The 15538-nt window shown below is 35.3% G+C and overlaps 2 protein-coding genes across 2 annotated transcripts in view; both read right to left on the reverse strand.

The window, feature by feature from the left end:
- BMT2 (base methyltransferase of 25S rRNA 2 homolog) overlaps window positions 1-15538 on the reverse strand; it is a 186671-nt gene that overhangs the window by 145863 nt on the left and 25270 nt on the right.
- Window positions 12608-14112, reverse strand: LOC114507905 (28S ribosomal protein S36, mitochondrial-like). Its single transcript, XM_036010395.1, has 2 exons — window positions 14045-14112; window positions 12608-13552 (listed from the first exon to the last, which is right to left on the reverse strand). Exons 1-2 carry the CDS (start codon window positions 14110-14112, stop codon window positions 13246-13248), a joined length of 375 nt encoding a protein of 124 aa, XP_035866288.1. The 3' UTR covers window positions 12608-13245.

Below are 15538 nucleotides of genomic sequence, written 5' to 3' on the forward strand. Positions count from 1 at the left end.
TACCTGATATCAAACTATATTACCAGGCTACTGTAATCAAAACAGTCTGGTACTGGCATAGAAACAGACACATGGATCAATGAAACAGAATAGCAAGCCCAGGGAAAAGAAAACATGTTTCTATGGTCAATCAATATTTGACAGAGGGGCAGGGGCATAAAATGGAGTAAAAATAGCCTCTTTGACAAATGAGATTGCGAGATCTGGACAGCTACATACAAAAAAAATGAAGCTCGACACCAACTTACATCATACACCAAAATAAACTCAAGATGAATAAAAGACTTATAAGTTGTGACACCTTGAAAGTCCTAGAGGTGAACATAGGCAGGAAAATTTCAGATATTCCATGCGGCAGTGTTTTCACCGATACGTCCCTTAGAGCAAGGGATATAATGGAAAGAATAAATAAATGGGAACACATCAAATTAAAAAGCTTCTGCATGGCTAAAGAAAACATCAGTAAAATAAAGAGGGAACCAACAGTATGGAAAATATACTTGCCTATGGTATCTCAGACAAGGGTTTGATCTCCAAAATACATAAAGAACTCACACAACTCCACACTAGAAAGACAAACAATCCAATTAAAAAATGGGCAAAGGACCTGAACAGACACTTATTTAAGAAGGAAATACAGAGGGCCCATGTTAAAGAATGTTCAGCCTCACTAGATATCAGAGAGAGAAAAATTAGAACCACAATGAGACACTACTTTACACTGGTCAGAATGGCCATTATAAGGAAATCAACAAACAAATGCCTACAAAGTTGTGGAGAAAATGGATCCCCAGTACACTGGTGGTAAGAATGCAGACAGGTGCAGCCACTGTGGAAAACGGTATGGAATTTCCTCAAAAAACCCAAAAATGGAACTACATTTTGACTTGGCAATTCCAGTGATTACGTTATACCCTACGAATCCTGAAACACCAGTTCAAAAGAACCTATGCACCTGTATGTTTAGCAGCACTATTTACAATAGCCTAGTCCTGGAAATAGTCTAAGAGCCCATCAGGAAATGAGTGGATCAAAAATCTCTGGTACATTTACATGATGGAATACTACACACATCAAGAAAGAAGGAACTCCTACCCTTCATCACAGCATGGATGGAACTGGAGAGTGTTATGCTAACTGAAATAAGCCAGGCTGGGAAAGACAAATATCATATGGTCTCACCTGTAAGTGTAACCTAATCAACAACAACAAAAAAAAGCAAGCAAAATATAACCAGAAACATGGAAATAAAGAACAAACTGACAGTACCAGAGGGGAGGTATGAGGGGTATAACTGGGTAAAGAAGGGGAAGGATCAAGTCAAGGAACACATATAAAGGACCCAAGGACAAAGACAATGTTGGGGTGGGAGGATGGAATGGGGGATATGGGGCATGGGTAGGGTAGGGCAGAGGAATGGGGGGAAATGGGGGAAAACAATAATTGCACAACAATAACCAAAAAACAACAAAACTTTTTTAAAGAGATTAAATAAAAAAAACAGATAAACATACTCGAAAGAAATGTCTATAATTTCTATTACATGATGTGTAATACAGAAGGTCCTAAAATCTATGAGGAAAATATGACTAGAACAGTCAAATGTTCATCTTCACCCACTTTTTATTGTGTAAAATATATACTAAATTGTTTGAACTCTCTTAAGCTTACTTTGTATCAAGCAGGATTTTTGCAAACTCTTTTGAAGAGAGGATACAATACCTAAATTCAAACTCTTTGTTATATAATGAAAATAGTAAATTCAGACAAAATAAATCCTATTAATTAATTTAAAAAAAAAAGATACCTTGAAGCAAATGAAAATGAGAACACAACAACCCAAAATCTGCGAGGCAAAGAGAAAGCAATCCTAAAATGAAAATCATTATATGCCTATCTCACGAAACAAGAAAAAGCTCAAATAAACAGTCTAACTTTATACTTAAAGGAACTTGAAGAAGAACAAAAGACCAAGCCCAAAGTGAGTAGAAGGAAGGAAATATAATCAGGGCAAAAACAAAAAAACAAACAAACAAAAAAAAGAAATACATTCTCAAAAAAAAAAAAAATACACATGATCAATGAATCCAACAGCTAGTTCTTGAAATGATAAACAAGACTTTCAAACCTTTAACCTGATTCACAAGAAAAAAAGAAAGAGGATCCAAATAAATAAAATCAGAAATGAAAGAGGAGAAATAACACTAACAGTAAAAATATACAAAGGACTGTAAGAAAGTTATTACTAACAACTATATGCCAACAAATTGGATAACCTGGACAAAAAGTACAAATTCCTAAAAATATATTCTACTATCTTTCAAAACTAAATCATGGAAGAATCAGAGAATATGAATAGACAGATTACACCTAGTGATACTGAAGCAGTAATCAGGAAACTCCCACCAGTCAAAAGCCCTGGACCAGATGGCCTCAAAGGTGAATTTTACTGAACATTCCAAGAAAAAAAATAACATCTCTCTTTCTCAAACTATTCCAAAAAACTCAAGAGGAGGGAAGACCCCAAACTCACTTTATTAGTCCAGCATTCCTAATTCCAAGATATAAACACTACAAAAAACCCTATAAAATTATAGGCCAGTATCACTAATAGACATAGATGCTAAAATTGTCAACAAAATATTAGCAAACCAAATTCAGCAATACATCAAAAAGATCATACAACATGAACACATGAGTTTTTCCCTGGGATGCAAGTTTAGTACAATATGTGCATATCGATAAATGTGATATAGCACATAGACAGAATGAAGGATAAAAACCACACGATCTTAGAATAGTTGAAGAAAAAAAAAGCATTTGAAAAAACCCAACATCCATTTATGATAAAAAAGAAAACTTCCAGCAAAGTGGGAACAGAGGAACATATCTCCATATAATAAAGGCCATATGTGACAAACCCACTGCTAGCATCATTCTCAATGGGCAAAAACTATAAATATTCCTCTTAAGATCAGAAACAAAACAGGAATATCTGCTTTTACCTCTCTCATTCAACATAGTACTGGAATTCCTAGCTATAGCAATCAGATGAAAACAAGAAATAAAAGGCATCCAAATTGGAAAGGAAGAAGTAAAATTGTTTTTGCTTGCAAATGATATGATACTGCACATAGAGAACCCCAAAGATTCTACAAGAAACTACTAAAAGTAATAAATGAATCCATAAAGTAGCAGGATGCAAAATTAATATCCAGAACTCTGTTGCATTTTTATATGTCAAAATGAACTATCAAAGGGAAATTAAGGTAACAATCCCATTCATGTTTCCTTTAAAAAGAAAAAAAAATAACCTAGGAATAAATCTAGTCAAGGATGTAAAAGACCTGTATTTGGAAAATTATAAGACACTGAAGAAAGAAATTGAAGAATATACAAATAAGTGGAAGCACATACCATGTTCACAGACAGAAAGAATTATCACCATTAAAATGTCCATACTACCCAAAGTAATCTATGCATGTATACATTCAATATAATTTCTATCAACATATTACCAATGGCATATTTCACAGAACTAAAACTAACATTTCAAAAATTAGTATGGAACCACAAAAGGCCTGGAATAGCAACAACAATCTTGAGAAAGAAGAACTAAGTTGGAAAAATCACACTACCTAATATCAAACTATACTGTAAGACTATAGTAATCAAAACAGCATGGTACTGGCATACAGACACACACACACACAGATCAATGGAAGAGACTAGAGAACCCGGAAATGAACCCACAGCTTTATAGCCAACTGATATTTGAAAGAGGAAACAAGCACATACAGTGGGCTAAACACAGTTTATTCAATAAATGGTGTTGGGAAAACTGGACAGATACATGCAGAAAAATGAAAGTGACCGCCTTCTTACACCACACACAAAAATAAACTCTCTGTGTTTTAACTCAATTACCTCTCAAGGTAAACTCCCATGAGTACAAATGAGTCAACCTCAAAACTATTTAAATAGTTCCAGACCATAAAAACAAAATAAATTTTTCAAAGTCATTTTTAGGGAGCAAAATAACAATGAGAATAAGATCTGATAATTTCTACAAAAAACACAAACCAACATCACTGGTAAATATCAATGTAAAAATATTAAATAAAATTTTAGCAAACAAAATCAACCATGACCAAAGAGTATGTGTTTCAGGAATGAAAGGATGATTCAATATAAGTTTTTAAATTCATGTAATTCACTATACTCATAATTTAAAAAAGATTTTATTTATTTTTTAGACAGAAGGGAAGAGAGGGAGAGAAACACTGATGTGTGCAAGATCAATCAGTTGCCTCTTGTACACCCCCGAACAGGGCTTTGCGCCTGTAGCCCACGTATTTACTCTGACTGGGAATCAACCTGGCAACCATTTGATGCAGGCTGGAGCTCAACCCACTGAGCCACATCATCCAGGGCTATATTCAATACATAAATTTAATAAGAAAACTCATATTCATTTCCACAGATGCTGAAAAGGACATTCAAAAAAATTCAATACTCCTAATAAAAACAATTAATACAGGAATTGGTGAACACTTTCTATCAATGATATTAAACATATATATCAAAAGCCAATAACTTATTCAACAGGGACATACCACAAATGTTTTCACTAAATGTAGAAGGCACAGCTACATAACAGTCAAGAGAAAAAGAATTAGATGAATTGGAGAGAAGGAAAACTGTATATACACAGATGATATGACAGTATATCTAGACAACCTACAAGAACAAGTCATAAGCTAACACAGTGAAAGGATTCAGTACAATAGGATGTAAAACATAGAAAAATCAAGTCTCCACAAAAATATAAACAATAACCTGTTTGAATATATAATGGAAGTGAAGATCACACTTATAACAGCAACAATATGATAAAATATCTAGGGATAAATACAACAAAAATATGCATAATCACTAGACAGATAGCCTTAAAACACTACCACTCACAATTAGACTAGGACAAATAAAAAGACATACATACTTTTTTCATGGCTACAATGATTCAGCATTTTAAAGACATCAGTTTTTTCCAGTTATTAAAAGTTTAATATATCATCAATAAAAACACAAACTCAAAACTTTAGTTAGGCCAGTTGATTCTAAAATACACCTGGAACAAAACAAAGGCAAGAATAACTAGGAAAATCCCGAGAATGAAGAATGGTGGTGGAGATGGGGGAGAGATGTTATAGAATAACACTGACTGAATGATATAGACAATGAAATGCAACATAAAGTATTCACACGGAACCAACTATATGAGAAAACTTGGCATGGAATCTTAGTGTCACGTCAAGTCATTGTAGAAAAGGTGGACTTTTCATAAGTGGTATTGTGATACAGATAATTATTTAGGTGGAAAAATTAGATCTACACTTAACAACAAACACCAGACTAAATCCAAATACATGAGAGATCTACATATAAAATGATATCATATAAGCACTAGAAGAAAACATGAGTGAATTAGGAATTCTTATAGTCGGGGAATCAGGAAGGCTTTTATAAAACAATCAAAATCTGGAAGCACTAAAAGGAGAGACAAATAGATCTAATTATATAAAAACAAAAAACTTCTACATGACAAACCCAATACCTGCAAGGCAAAAGATATAAACAAAACCAATGAAAAAGAGCACATAACAGTAAATTATACAAAGAGCTCTAAAAATAATCAAGAAAAGGGGACCAAAAACCAATAGAAAAAAAGTTTCAAAAACATAAACAATTCATAGAAAAAAAGGCATATAATTCCTAATTATATGAAAACACATTCAACATCATTCATATGAGAAACATAAATTAAAACCACACAGAGATACCAAATCCCATTTATTATAAGATGTTGGGAACTGCCCTGACTGGTATCAGAAGCTGAAACCCCCGCCTAGGCTAAGGCTAAGGGAAGGCCCTTGGAACTGTAAGCCAGCGAGGAGACAAAAGCTTATCTCCCTGGCAGGAATGCTGCTTCTGCTGCTTTATTCATAACTGAACCCCCAAAAGCTTGGTCGGTTAGCCAAAGACGGGTAAGATTCCCCAAGGGGGGAACGACCTAAGACAGGCACGATCACTTTGGGAGGCCCCCCAAAAGAAGGACTTGGGGAGCTGCAGCAAAACGGGGTGATGGACCCTCGCTCCTTGGCTTTGACATAGCCTGAGTTCTCATTGTCTGTGGGAAAATCTCCTAATCCCTTGGCTGCCTTACTTCCCTTGCTCCACCTAAGCCTGAAACAATGACAGGGTGGTGCAGCTCTGTGCTGAAAAGGGCGGATTCCCTGGGTGATCAGGCCTAAGAAAGAATATGTAAATTACTGTGAAACCTTCTTTGTTTAGAATGCTCTCAGTTGAATGAGAGGGGTCCAAGGAGGAAGTTAGTTTGTTCCTCAAAGTGTTACAGCTCTTTGACCCTGACTCAATAGACCAGCAGAGTTCCTTGTTTTCTATAGTTCCTTACTTCCCCCTGATGAGTACTGTACTTTACCTGAATTATTATGCAAAATGAGCCCAATAAAAGCAGGTATGGACGGTAAATCAGGGCGCTCCTCACTAGAAGGGGTGGCCCTTTCGTCCCTACTTCCCCACAGAAACTAGTTGGTCTCTGTGCATGTGTTTTTTCTCGTGCGTTTTTCGGCGAGCCATCCAGAGTGTTCTGTGGTCACTGCTGGCCGGTGACCCACGCATCAATAAGATTGTCAAAAATTCAACTTGTGGGCAACATACTCTGTTGGTGAGTTTGTAAAGAGATAAGTATTCTCAGTTTTTTGCTAATAAAATTGAAAAATGATATAACCTCTATGGAAGGTAATTTAGCAATATCTAACAAAATCACATATATTTTTACATTTTTATCCTAGAGTTCCATATCTGGGACTCTACCAAGATAGAATGCCAAAAGTATAAAAAGAGTACACACAAGGTTATTCACTATGACTCTATAATAGGAAAAGCTTGCAAATAAGATCAAAATGAGAAAGAAATCTATATATCCTGGTAAGATAAACAAGAAACAAAGAAAATGGAAAGAAGCCTTTTGAGTATACTTTTTTAAAATAAAGTTTGATTGCTGAACCATGTAAATGTTTTATAGTACTCCAAAAATACAGAAAGCTGGGGGGGAAACCAATCAAACTGAAAATAAAATGAAACCAATTATAGTAAATTGGTAACATAACCATACATAAAATAACTGTTTGAAGTAACTTTTAAAAACAGTATTATGACCCTTATTGGGATATAGTCTAAAGACAAAAGAATTGGGAAGAAAACTCAATCAGTTTATTGTTAGAAGAAAAATTGGTATAGTAATTTTGAGACCATTATATGTACACTGTAGGACAAAGCAAATGTATTAATGTTATTCAGAATTAAGTCCTTCAGTGTAATATAAGTGAGAATATAAAAATAAAGATGTTTTAAAAATCCTGTAATATTACATTTGAATATAAAATATAAATTATGAGTTTAACTATGTATAATTTTTTTCTAACTCTCTTCATTGAAAAATTCTAGAAGGAAGGACACCCCAGAAGCATATCTAGTAACTAGATCACGATTTCTAAGTGCCATTTCTCATTAAAAGTATTAGGGCTCGAATAAATAGTTTAATACTACAACTTAGGCAGGGGAAGTAAAAGCTCATCTTGTACTAGATAGTAAGAGAGAGCTCAAAGGTGATGTTGAACATAAAAGTCAGCTTTGAAGGGTTATCCACTGACTAAATATGGAATAATTTAACAGAAAAAAAGCACTGGAGACTAATGGGAAAAAAGCGAGTAAGTATCAAACAATCCAGAAGTTATAGATATATTACAAAAAAAAGAAAAAAATTGTCTCAATTGGAATTGACTATTATAACAATTCCTTGTGAAAACTGATAATTAAGCAAAAAGATTGACATATCTATGTTTATTTTTTTATCCAGCCGTTGGACATGTCATCATTCTTTGTACATACAAGAAAGCTTATTTTTACAGAATAATTACAACTAATGAATGCAAGGAATAATATTTTAAAATTTAAAAAAATTAAAAAATCATTTTTCAACCCCAAGTAAAATTATATAGTAAATGAGTATACCTGTTAGTTGAAATATTGTTGGGAGATGGGATTTATCCATAAGACAAAATATCATTCTACTTGTTAATTGCAAAAGAAAAACACTAAGTTTATAATAGAAGGATCTAGTAGTAGACACCATCTTAACCAAATGGCAACATTCAGCTTCTTTAGTGGTGGAATAATCTGATAATAAGAACCTGCTAATATGATGCAGTATGAATTATGCAGTTTCACCTAATAGATATTTCAGCAAAAACATGCGACCTGATCAACACTTTAGACCCAACTTTCAGTTTATGTGAGATAAAGGAGACTGAATAAGTAGTTAAATGGCACCATGAGAAAACAATCAAATATATCCACAACAGGACACAGAGCTAATTTTGGATAAGAATATAATCACAAAAGTATCTGGTTATGTTGTAAGTAGGAAAAGAAACTATATAGTTTAAAAAACCAATATATTAAAAAAAAATCGAGAGAGCTGAGGGTGCAAGGGGGTTTAAAGAAACTGAGTTCAGGGACACAAGCCCTTTCTAGATGGGAAGGGATCACCACAGGCACTTTGGGCATTTGTTGAAATACTGCATGGGATGCACAGTATCAAGCCTTCCATGGTAGAGAAATTTTGTTCTATTAAACAGGAACCAGCAGAGCTTTTAATGCCTCCTTAGAATCATGTGACAGACTGGAATATTTAAGAAACCCAAATGCAGAGATTGTGCTCCCCATTCTCCTTCTGTATACCTCTATAGCTCTTCAAGTACAGGGGGCAGCAATCAGGCTTGGAGTGGAACTAAAAAGCAGAGAACATTCTCTGCACGCTTCCTTGGGCTTAGGTCAAAGAGTTCTACTAGAGAACATTTTTAATATATATAGAACAGGACTCACTCTCAAAGTAACTGATGCCACAGGTGAACTGAAACTATCTAAGGAGGTAATCCACCCTCTCAATCTAGTTTAACATCTGTTGGAATGAAAACATTCTGTATCTCATCCTAGCTGCATATCAGAAAAAAAGCATTCCTTCTGTAAGAAAAAATAATATTTACACCAGTCTCTTCTAAACACAATTCCAGTATATATATATATATATATATATATATATATATATATTTAAAATTAACAGTCATAAATGAAGCAAATAAAGATGATCCATAACCAAAAATAACCCATCCAGAGGTTACAGACCCACAGATAAACTGCATGTTGGAATAAGGAGACAAGGACTTTAAAGCAACTGTATTAATTTTTTAATAGAAAAAAGATTAACTAAATAGATGAAAATATGAAGAACTTCAATAGAAAAATGAAATTTCTAAAGAAGAGCCAAATAATTGTTACAGAAAAATTGAGAAAAATATCTTGAAAACACCTCTCTTGGTAACTGAAAAAGTGAAAAGCCAAAAAGAAAAATTAGTGAGGAAATATAGAATATTTGAAAAATGCTATTAACCACCTCGAACCAATAATCACAAACATTCAAATCTATGAATGTGAGCTATTTCACAAAACATATTTACTTAAAAATTCAACGTTAATGGAAAACAAAAATGTGAACCAGAAGAAATATAATCACACAATGCAATGCATGAGCCCTAACTGGATTAAAAAAACAAAAACAAAAACAAATTTTAAAGTACACTTTGGGGAGAAGAAAAACATGAATTTATGAACAGGATATTTTAGGGAATTACTGTGAACATAGTGTATATGTTTCTCTGTGTAAAGTATTACAAAAGTCAAATTATTTTATTGAACATACAATTCATACCTTTAAAAAAATTTTATTGATTACGCTATTACAGTTGTCCCATTTTCCCCCCCTTCATTCCCCTCCACCCTGCACACACCCTCCCACCCACATTCCCCTTTAGTTCATGTCCATGTGTCATAAGGTCTTTAGTTTCTACATTTCCCATACTATTCTTGCCCTCCCCCTATTTTCTACCTACCATCTATGCTACTTATTCTCTGTACCTTTTCCCCCTCTCTCTTCCTCCCACCCCCTTGTTGATAACCCTCCATGTGATCTCCATTTCTATGGTTCTCCTCTTGTTCTAGTTGTTTGCTTAGTTTGTTTTTGGTTTTGTTTTAGGTGTGGTTGTTAATAATTTTGAGTTTGCTGTCATTTTACTATACATGTTTTTTATCTTCTTTTTCTTAGATAAGTCCCTTTGATATTTCATAAAATAAGGGCTTGCGATGATGTACTCCTCTAACTTGACCTTATCTGGGAAGCACTTTATCTGCCCTTCCATTCTAAATGAAAGCTTTGCTGGATAGAGCAATCTTGGATGTAGGTCCTTGCCTTTCATGACTTGGAATACTTCTTTCCAGACCCTTCTCGCCTGTAAGGTCTCTTTTGAGAAATCAGCTGACAGTCTGATGGGCACTCCTTTGTAGGTTACTGTCCCCTTATCTCTTGCTGCTTCTAAGATTCTCGCCTTCATTTTAATCTTGGGTAATGTAATTATGATGTGCCTTGGTGTGTTCCTCCTTGGGTCCAACTTCTTTGGGACTCTCTGAGTTTCCTGGACTTCCTGGAAGCCTATTTCCTTTGCCAGATTGGGAAAGTTCTCCTTCATTATTTGTTTAAATAACTTTTCCACTTGTTGCTCTTCCTCTTTCCCTTCTGGTACCCCTATAATTCGGATGTTGGAATGTTTCAAGATGTCCTGGAGGTTCCTAAGCCTCTCCTTCTTTTTTTGAGTTCTTATAATTTCTTCATTCTTTTCTGTTTGGTTGTTTCTTTCTTCCTTCTGGTCCACTCCATTGATTTGAGTCCCAGTTTTCTTCCCATCACTATTGGTTTCCTGTGCATTTTCATTCATTTCACTTAGTGTGGCCTTCATTTTTTCATAACAGTTTGCAACCAAAAGCAACCAATTCTGTGAGCATCCTGATCACCAGTGCTTTGAACTGTGCATCTGATAGGTTGGCTCTTTGTCTCTTAAAAGTATTTTCTCTGAGGCTTTGATCTGTTCTGTTTGCCCCCCCCCCTTTTTTTGGTCTTATTGTGCCTGTTAGGTATGAGGGGTGGAGCCTTAGGTGTTCATCAGGGCACGTCAGCCCAGTAGCTGGGTTGTGACACTGTGTGTGGGGGTGGGGTCAGAGAGGGAACAATGACACTTGTTCCACTCTCTGTTGGATTTCAGTCCCTTCTGCTTCTTCCCTCAAGCAAACTGGGCCTTTCTGGTGCTGATTCCAGGGTGGTTGGGCTTGTGTACATTTTAGGACCCTGTGGGTCTCTCCAACAAACGCTCCTGTGAGGCTGGGGGGTCTCTCCCGCTGCCTCAACCCCACAGGTGTTTTCAATCGGTGTTTTGAGGCTTTACTTCCCCTGAGCTGGGGCCCTGGGCTGCTCAGTCTGTCTTGCTCTCCAACTTTACCGGATTTGTCTGCGAGAATGTGGGACTGCTTGGTCAGCCAGTCGCCCTGTGCACCTCACTGGGTCTGCCCTCTCCCACCCTGCGCTGGCGCCCGGGGTTGGTCAGCTGTTGCCTTGTGTGCCAGTCCGCAAGTCTTTGCTGCGACCCCTCTCTGCCCGGCTGCCCAACTCCGCTCCTCCTACTGGCCTGGATGAATGTGTCTAACTCCTTGGTTGTTGGACTTCTGTACAGTTCAATTTTCTGTCAGTTCTGGTTGTTTTCTTTTGTTTCTAATTTTTGTTGTCCTTAATTTGGTTGTGCAAGGAGGCACAGTGTGTCTAACTACACCTCCATATTGGCCAGAAGTCCCAATTATACCTTTATATTGTATTTTGTTTCTAGTTTTTAATACTTGGTATTACAAACCAAATTTTATTACATTTTAGAAGAAATATGTAGAACTCTTCAAGCTAACCAATCAACAAAATCTTAACAAGATAATGTCAATAAGACTTATCTCACATGCCATTCCTATAAAGGTTTAAGCATAAATAACTGTAAACAAACTTTTATCAAACCCTTTTTAAAGCCCACTTTAACTTTCACAGTGACACTGCTGTTTTACAACTATCAAGAAAGAAAGGAATTATATATAATCCAAGTTATATATATAAGTCACAATATTGTTTTGAAGACTTTCCCTCCAACCTTCTTTTAAGTTTAAAGTACAAGTTATAAAACTCCTCTTGGGATTACTTCCCACAGTAAAATCTTTTTACCATAGTTTGTCACTGTTCTTTTTCAGAAGTTTGACCTAAATTCTTTTTTTTTTTTTTGGTAAAGGTATGGGAGAAAATTTATTTCACTTTACGAGACTTTACTTTCACAATAATATATACTCTTGGCACAGGAAGACCTTTCTAAAGTTTCGTAAATTACCTTAAGGTAAATATTTAGGTTGATTTTATGAAGCTTTCAGACATTAAGTTTGAGAAAATTAATGTTTACCAGGATTTGCATACATTATTACAATCAAAAGCAAAATAAACCAAAGAACAACACTTTCTTAATACCCCTAAAAACATAAGAAATTGCCATTTTTGGTCAAACATTTATACCTATACTGTATTCATGTTAATCTCTGATTTTATACTGACTTTTTTCTAAAAATAGGTGACAAATAATCTTTTGTGTTAACTCCTCTGTCTTACTAGCACAGTCACTCACTGGTTTTACTTTGGCTATATTCTTATCTTTCAGAGTAAGATGTGCTTATTAAACCAGTTATACTCCAGTAACTTTGTGAATGAAAAAAATTTTAAGAGAATTAACAATAAATAATGGAGCCATTATTTCACTGACGCTCATCCAATTTCAGGAAAATCACTTCCAAAAAGCAGCAATTTTGCCTGATAAATTCATATCTAAACAGAAACTGAAAGATAAGTGAAATTATGGGAAATCTATGATAATTTACTAGACATCGTGTGCTTTTAATAGTTTAACACTAGTAATACTTAATAATCAAGAGTAAAATAATAGGCTAACATTTTAAATGTGTACTTTAAATAAGTATAAAGTATATAAACAATTACGTAAGCTTATGGAGGAGCTGACCAAGATACATAAATTATGAGATGTTATAAGTGTCCATCTGAATTTTCTATATAGTTTTTTGTTTACAGAATATTTATTAAGGTTGTTTAATATACAATTTCTCATTTGTCATGTTGGAAGTCCTTTATTGTAAAGACTATCCTTTTGTGTGATGACAAACAACAGCCACTGTCAGTGATTATTCTGGACCTCCACGCTGGATAAATTCCATTTCTTCTTGAGACATAGGCTTCCTTCTATATTTCTGAGGTAATGTTTTTATTATTTCTGCAGTGTCTGGTGGACCCTGATGCATCAGCCAATCTGGTGATTTACTTCCCTTAAAATGCTGTGAAATTGAAGAAGAGTGAGATGGTAGTCCTGCTGATCTCAGAACTTCTGATACATTGGGTTTAGGATGGTCTTTTCTGTTAGGGAACCTTATTAACGGAGTATGTGGCTTGACTACCTGAACAACCCTGCTAGCAGACGCCATCTTACTCGACCTAAATTCTTATTACTATTCAGCAGTTTGACCTAAAAATGACCTACTTTAGAACACATGTGGATACAATATCTATTGATAAAAACATGTATTTAAAGAAAAAAAAAAGAGTGAGATGGGAGCAAGTTCATTATTCAAACGAATGGTACAACAAACAAATACTCCTATGAGAATACCACATATGTGGAACATGGGGTACTATGGGGGAGAGTAATGGGGAGCAAATGGGGACAACTGTAACTGAACAACAGTAAACAAAAAAAAAAAGAAAAAAGAGAATACCACATATCAAAATCCATTTAAGAAATAAAGTCTGAGAGCTTGCCTCACGTACTATAATACTCATTTAAAAGCAGAGCTGCTAAGAGCCAAGAATGATGGTCTTAAATAGTGATAGTGCTGATTTTCTGACTGGATTACATTATTATTTTTGTGTGACAAGGGAAATATTTGGTTCAGAAGTACCATTTCTTCATTTCTTCAAATGAAGTACCAGTACTTCATTTTCTTAGCTGAAGGAGAAAATGCATATTCTGTAGCAAAGTCAAGATTTATAACCATTTTCTCTGTAGAACCAAACCAAAACCCCCAGACACTTTAATTTCAAATATCCCATTTCCTATTATTTTGGTTCCTTCCTATAGTTTCCCCAACTCCATAGTTCTTTGATTCCAGAATCCAGTAAGGGTACCTACCACCTTTTCACTGCTCCTCACCCTTCTCACATTCAATTTCCATCTTACATATTATCATAATCATCACAATATATGCACTATCATCTTTTTGTCTCTAAATCATTAAACTAATTTGAGCAGTAATCCTACTATACTGTCCTATCCATTCACTCACTTCCTCACTCTCTAAGAAAAACTATTTCACTATAATTTTGTGTCTTGATTATTGCAGTAGCCTCCAAACTAGTTTCTTTACTTATACCCTTGTACCCTTCTAGTCTACCTTAACACAACAATTAATTCTTAATAACTATTGACATTTTAAAATGCTAATAAAAACCTATTACTCCTTTTCTTAAAACATCCAACAAGTTCTCATCTCATGTAGAATAAAATGCCAATGTCTTCATAATGGTCCACCAGCCCCTACAAAATCTAGCTGTTTAATTGTTGTTCAAATACAGTTGTCTCCATTTTCCCGTTACCACTCTCCCCTCTCTCCCCCTCCCACTCTCAATCCTACCCCTCTTTGGCTTTGTCCATGTGTCCTCTATACGTGTTCCTGACAATCCTTTCCTTCTTTCCCTGGTTACCATCCCCCCACCCCAACCCCTCTGGTTACTATCAGTTTGTCTTCTGTTTCAATGTCCCTGGTTCTATTTTGCTTGCTTGTTTGCTTTGCGGAATAGGTTCCACTTATAGTTGAGATCATATGGTATCTATCTTTTACTACCTGGATTATTTCACTTAGCATAATACTCCCTAGTTCTATTCACGCTGTTGTGAAGGGTTGAACCTCCTTTTCTGCTGCGTAGGATTCCATTTTGTAAATGTACCATAGTTTTCTTAATCCACTCATTTACTGGTGGGCACTTAGGTTTCTTTCAGCACTTGGCTATTGTAAATTGCACTGCTATGAACACTGAGGTGTACAGGTTCTTTTGAACTAGTATTTCAGGGAAGACAAACAATCCAATTAAAAAATTGGCAAAGGACCTAAACAGACACTCCTCCAAGGAGGACAGAGGGCCAGAGACATACGAAAGGATGCTCAGTATCACTAGCCATCAGAGAGATGCAAATTAAAAGCACAGTGAGATACCACTTCACACCAGTCAGAATGACCATCATAACCAAACCAAGAAACAACAAGTACGGGGGAAGCTGTCGAGAAAAGGGAACTCTAGTATATTGTTGGTGGGAATGCAGACTGGTACAACCACTGTGGAAAACAGTATAGAATTTCCTCAAAAAACTAAAAATCTAGCTATTTATTATCCTGTTTTCTACCATCCTCCCCTTTTCATTCTGCT

This window comes from Phyllostomus discolor, chromosome 10, assembly GCF_004126475.2.
Source record: "Phyllostomus discolor isolate MPI-MPIP mPhyDis1 chromosome 10, mPhyDis1.pri.v3, whole genome shotgun sequence".
NCBI classification, from domain to species: Eukaryota; Metazoa; Chordata; class Mammalia; order Chiroptera; family Phyllostomidae; genus Phyllostomus; species Phyllostomus discolor.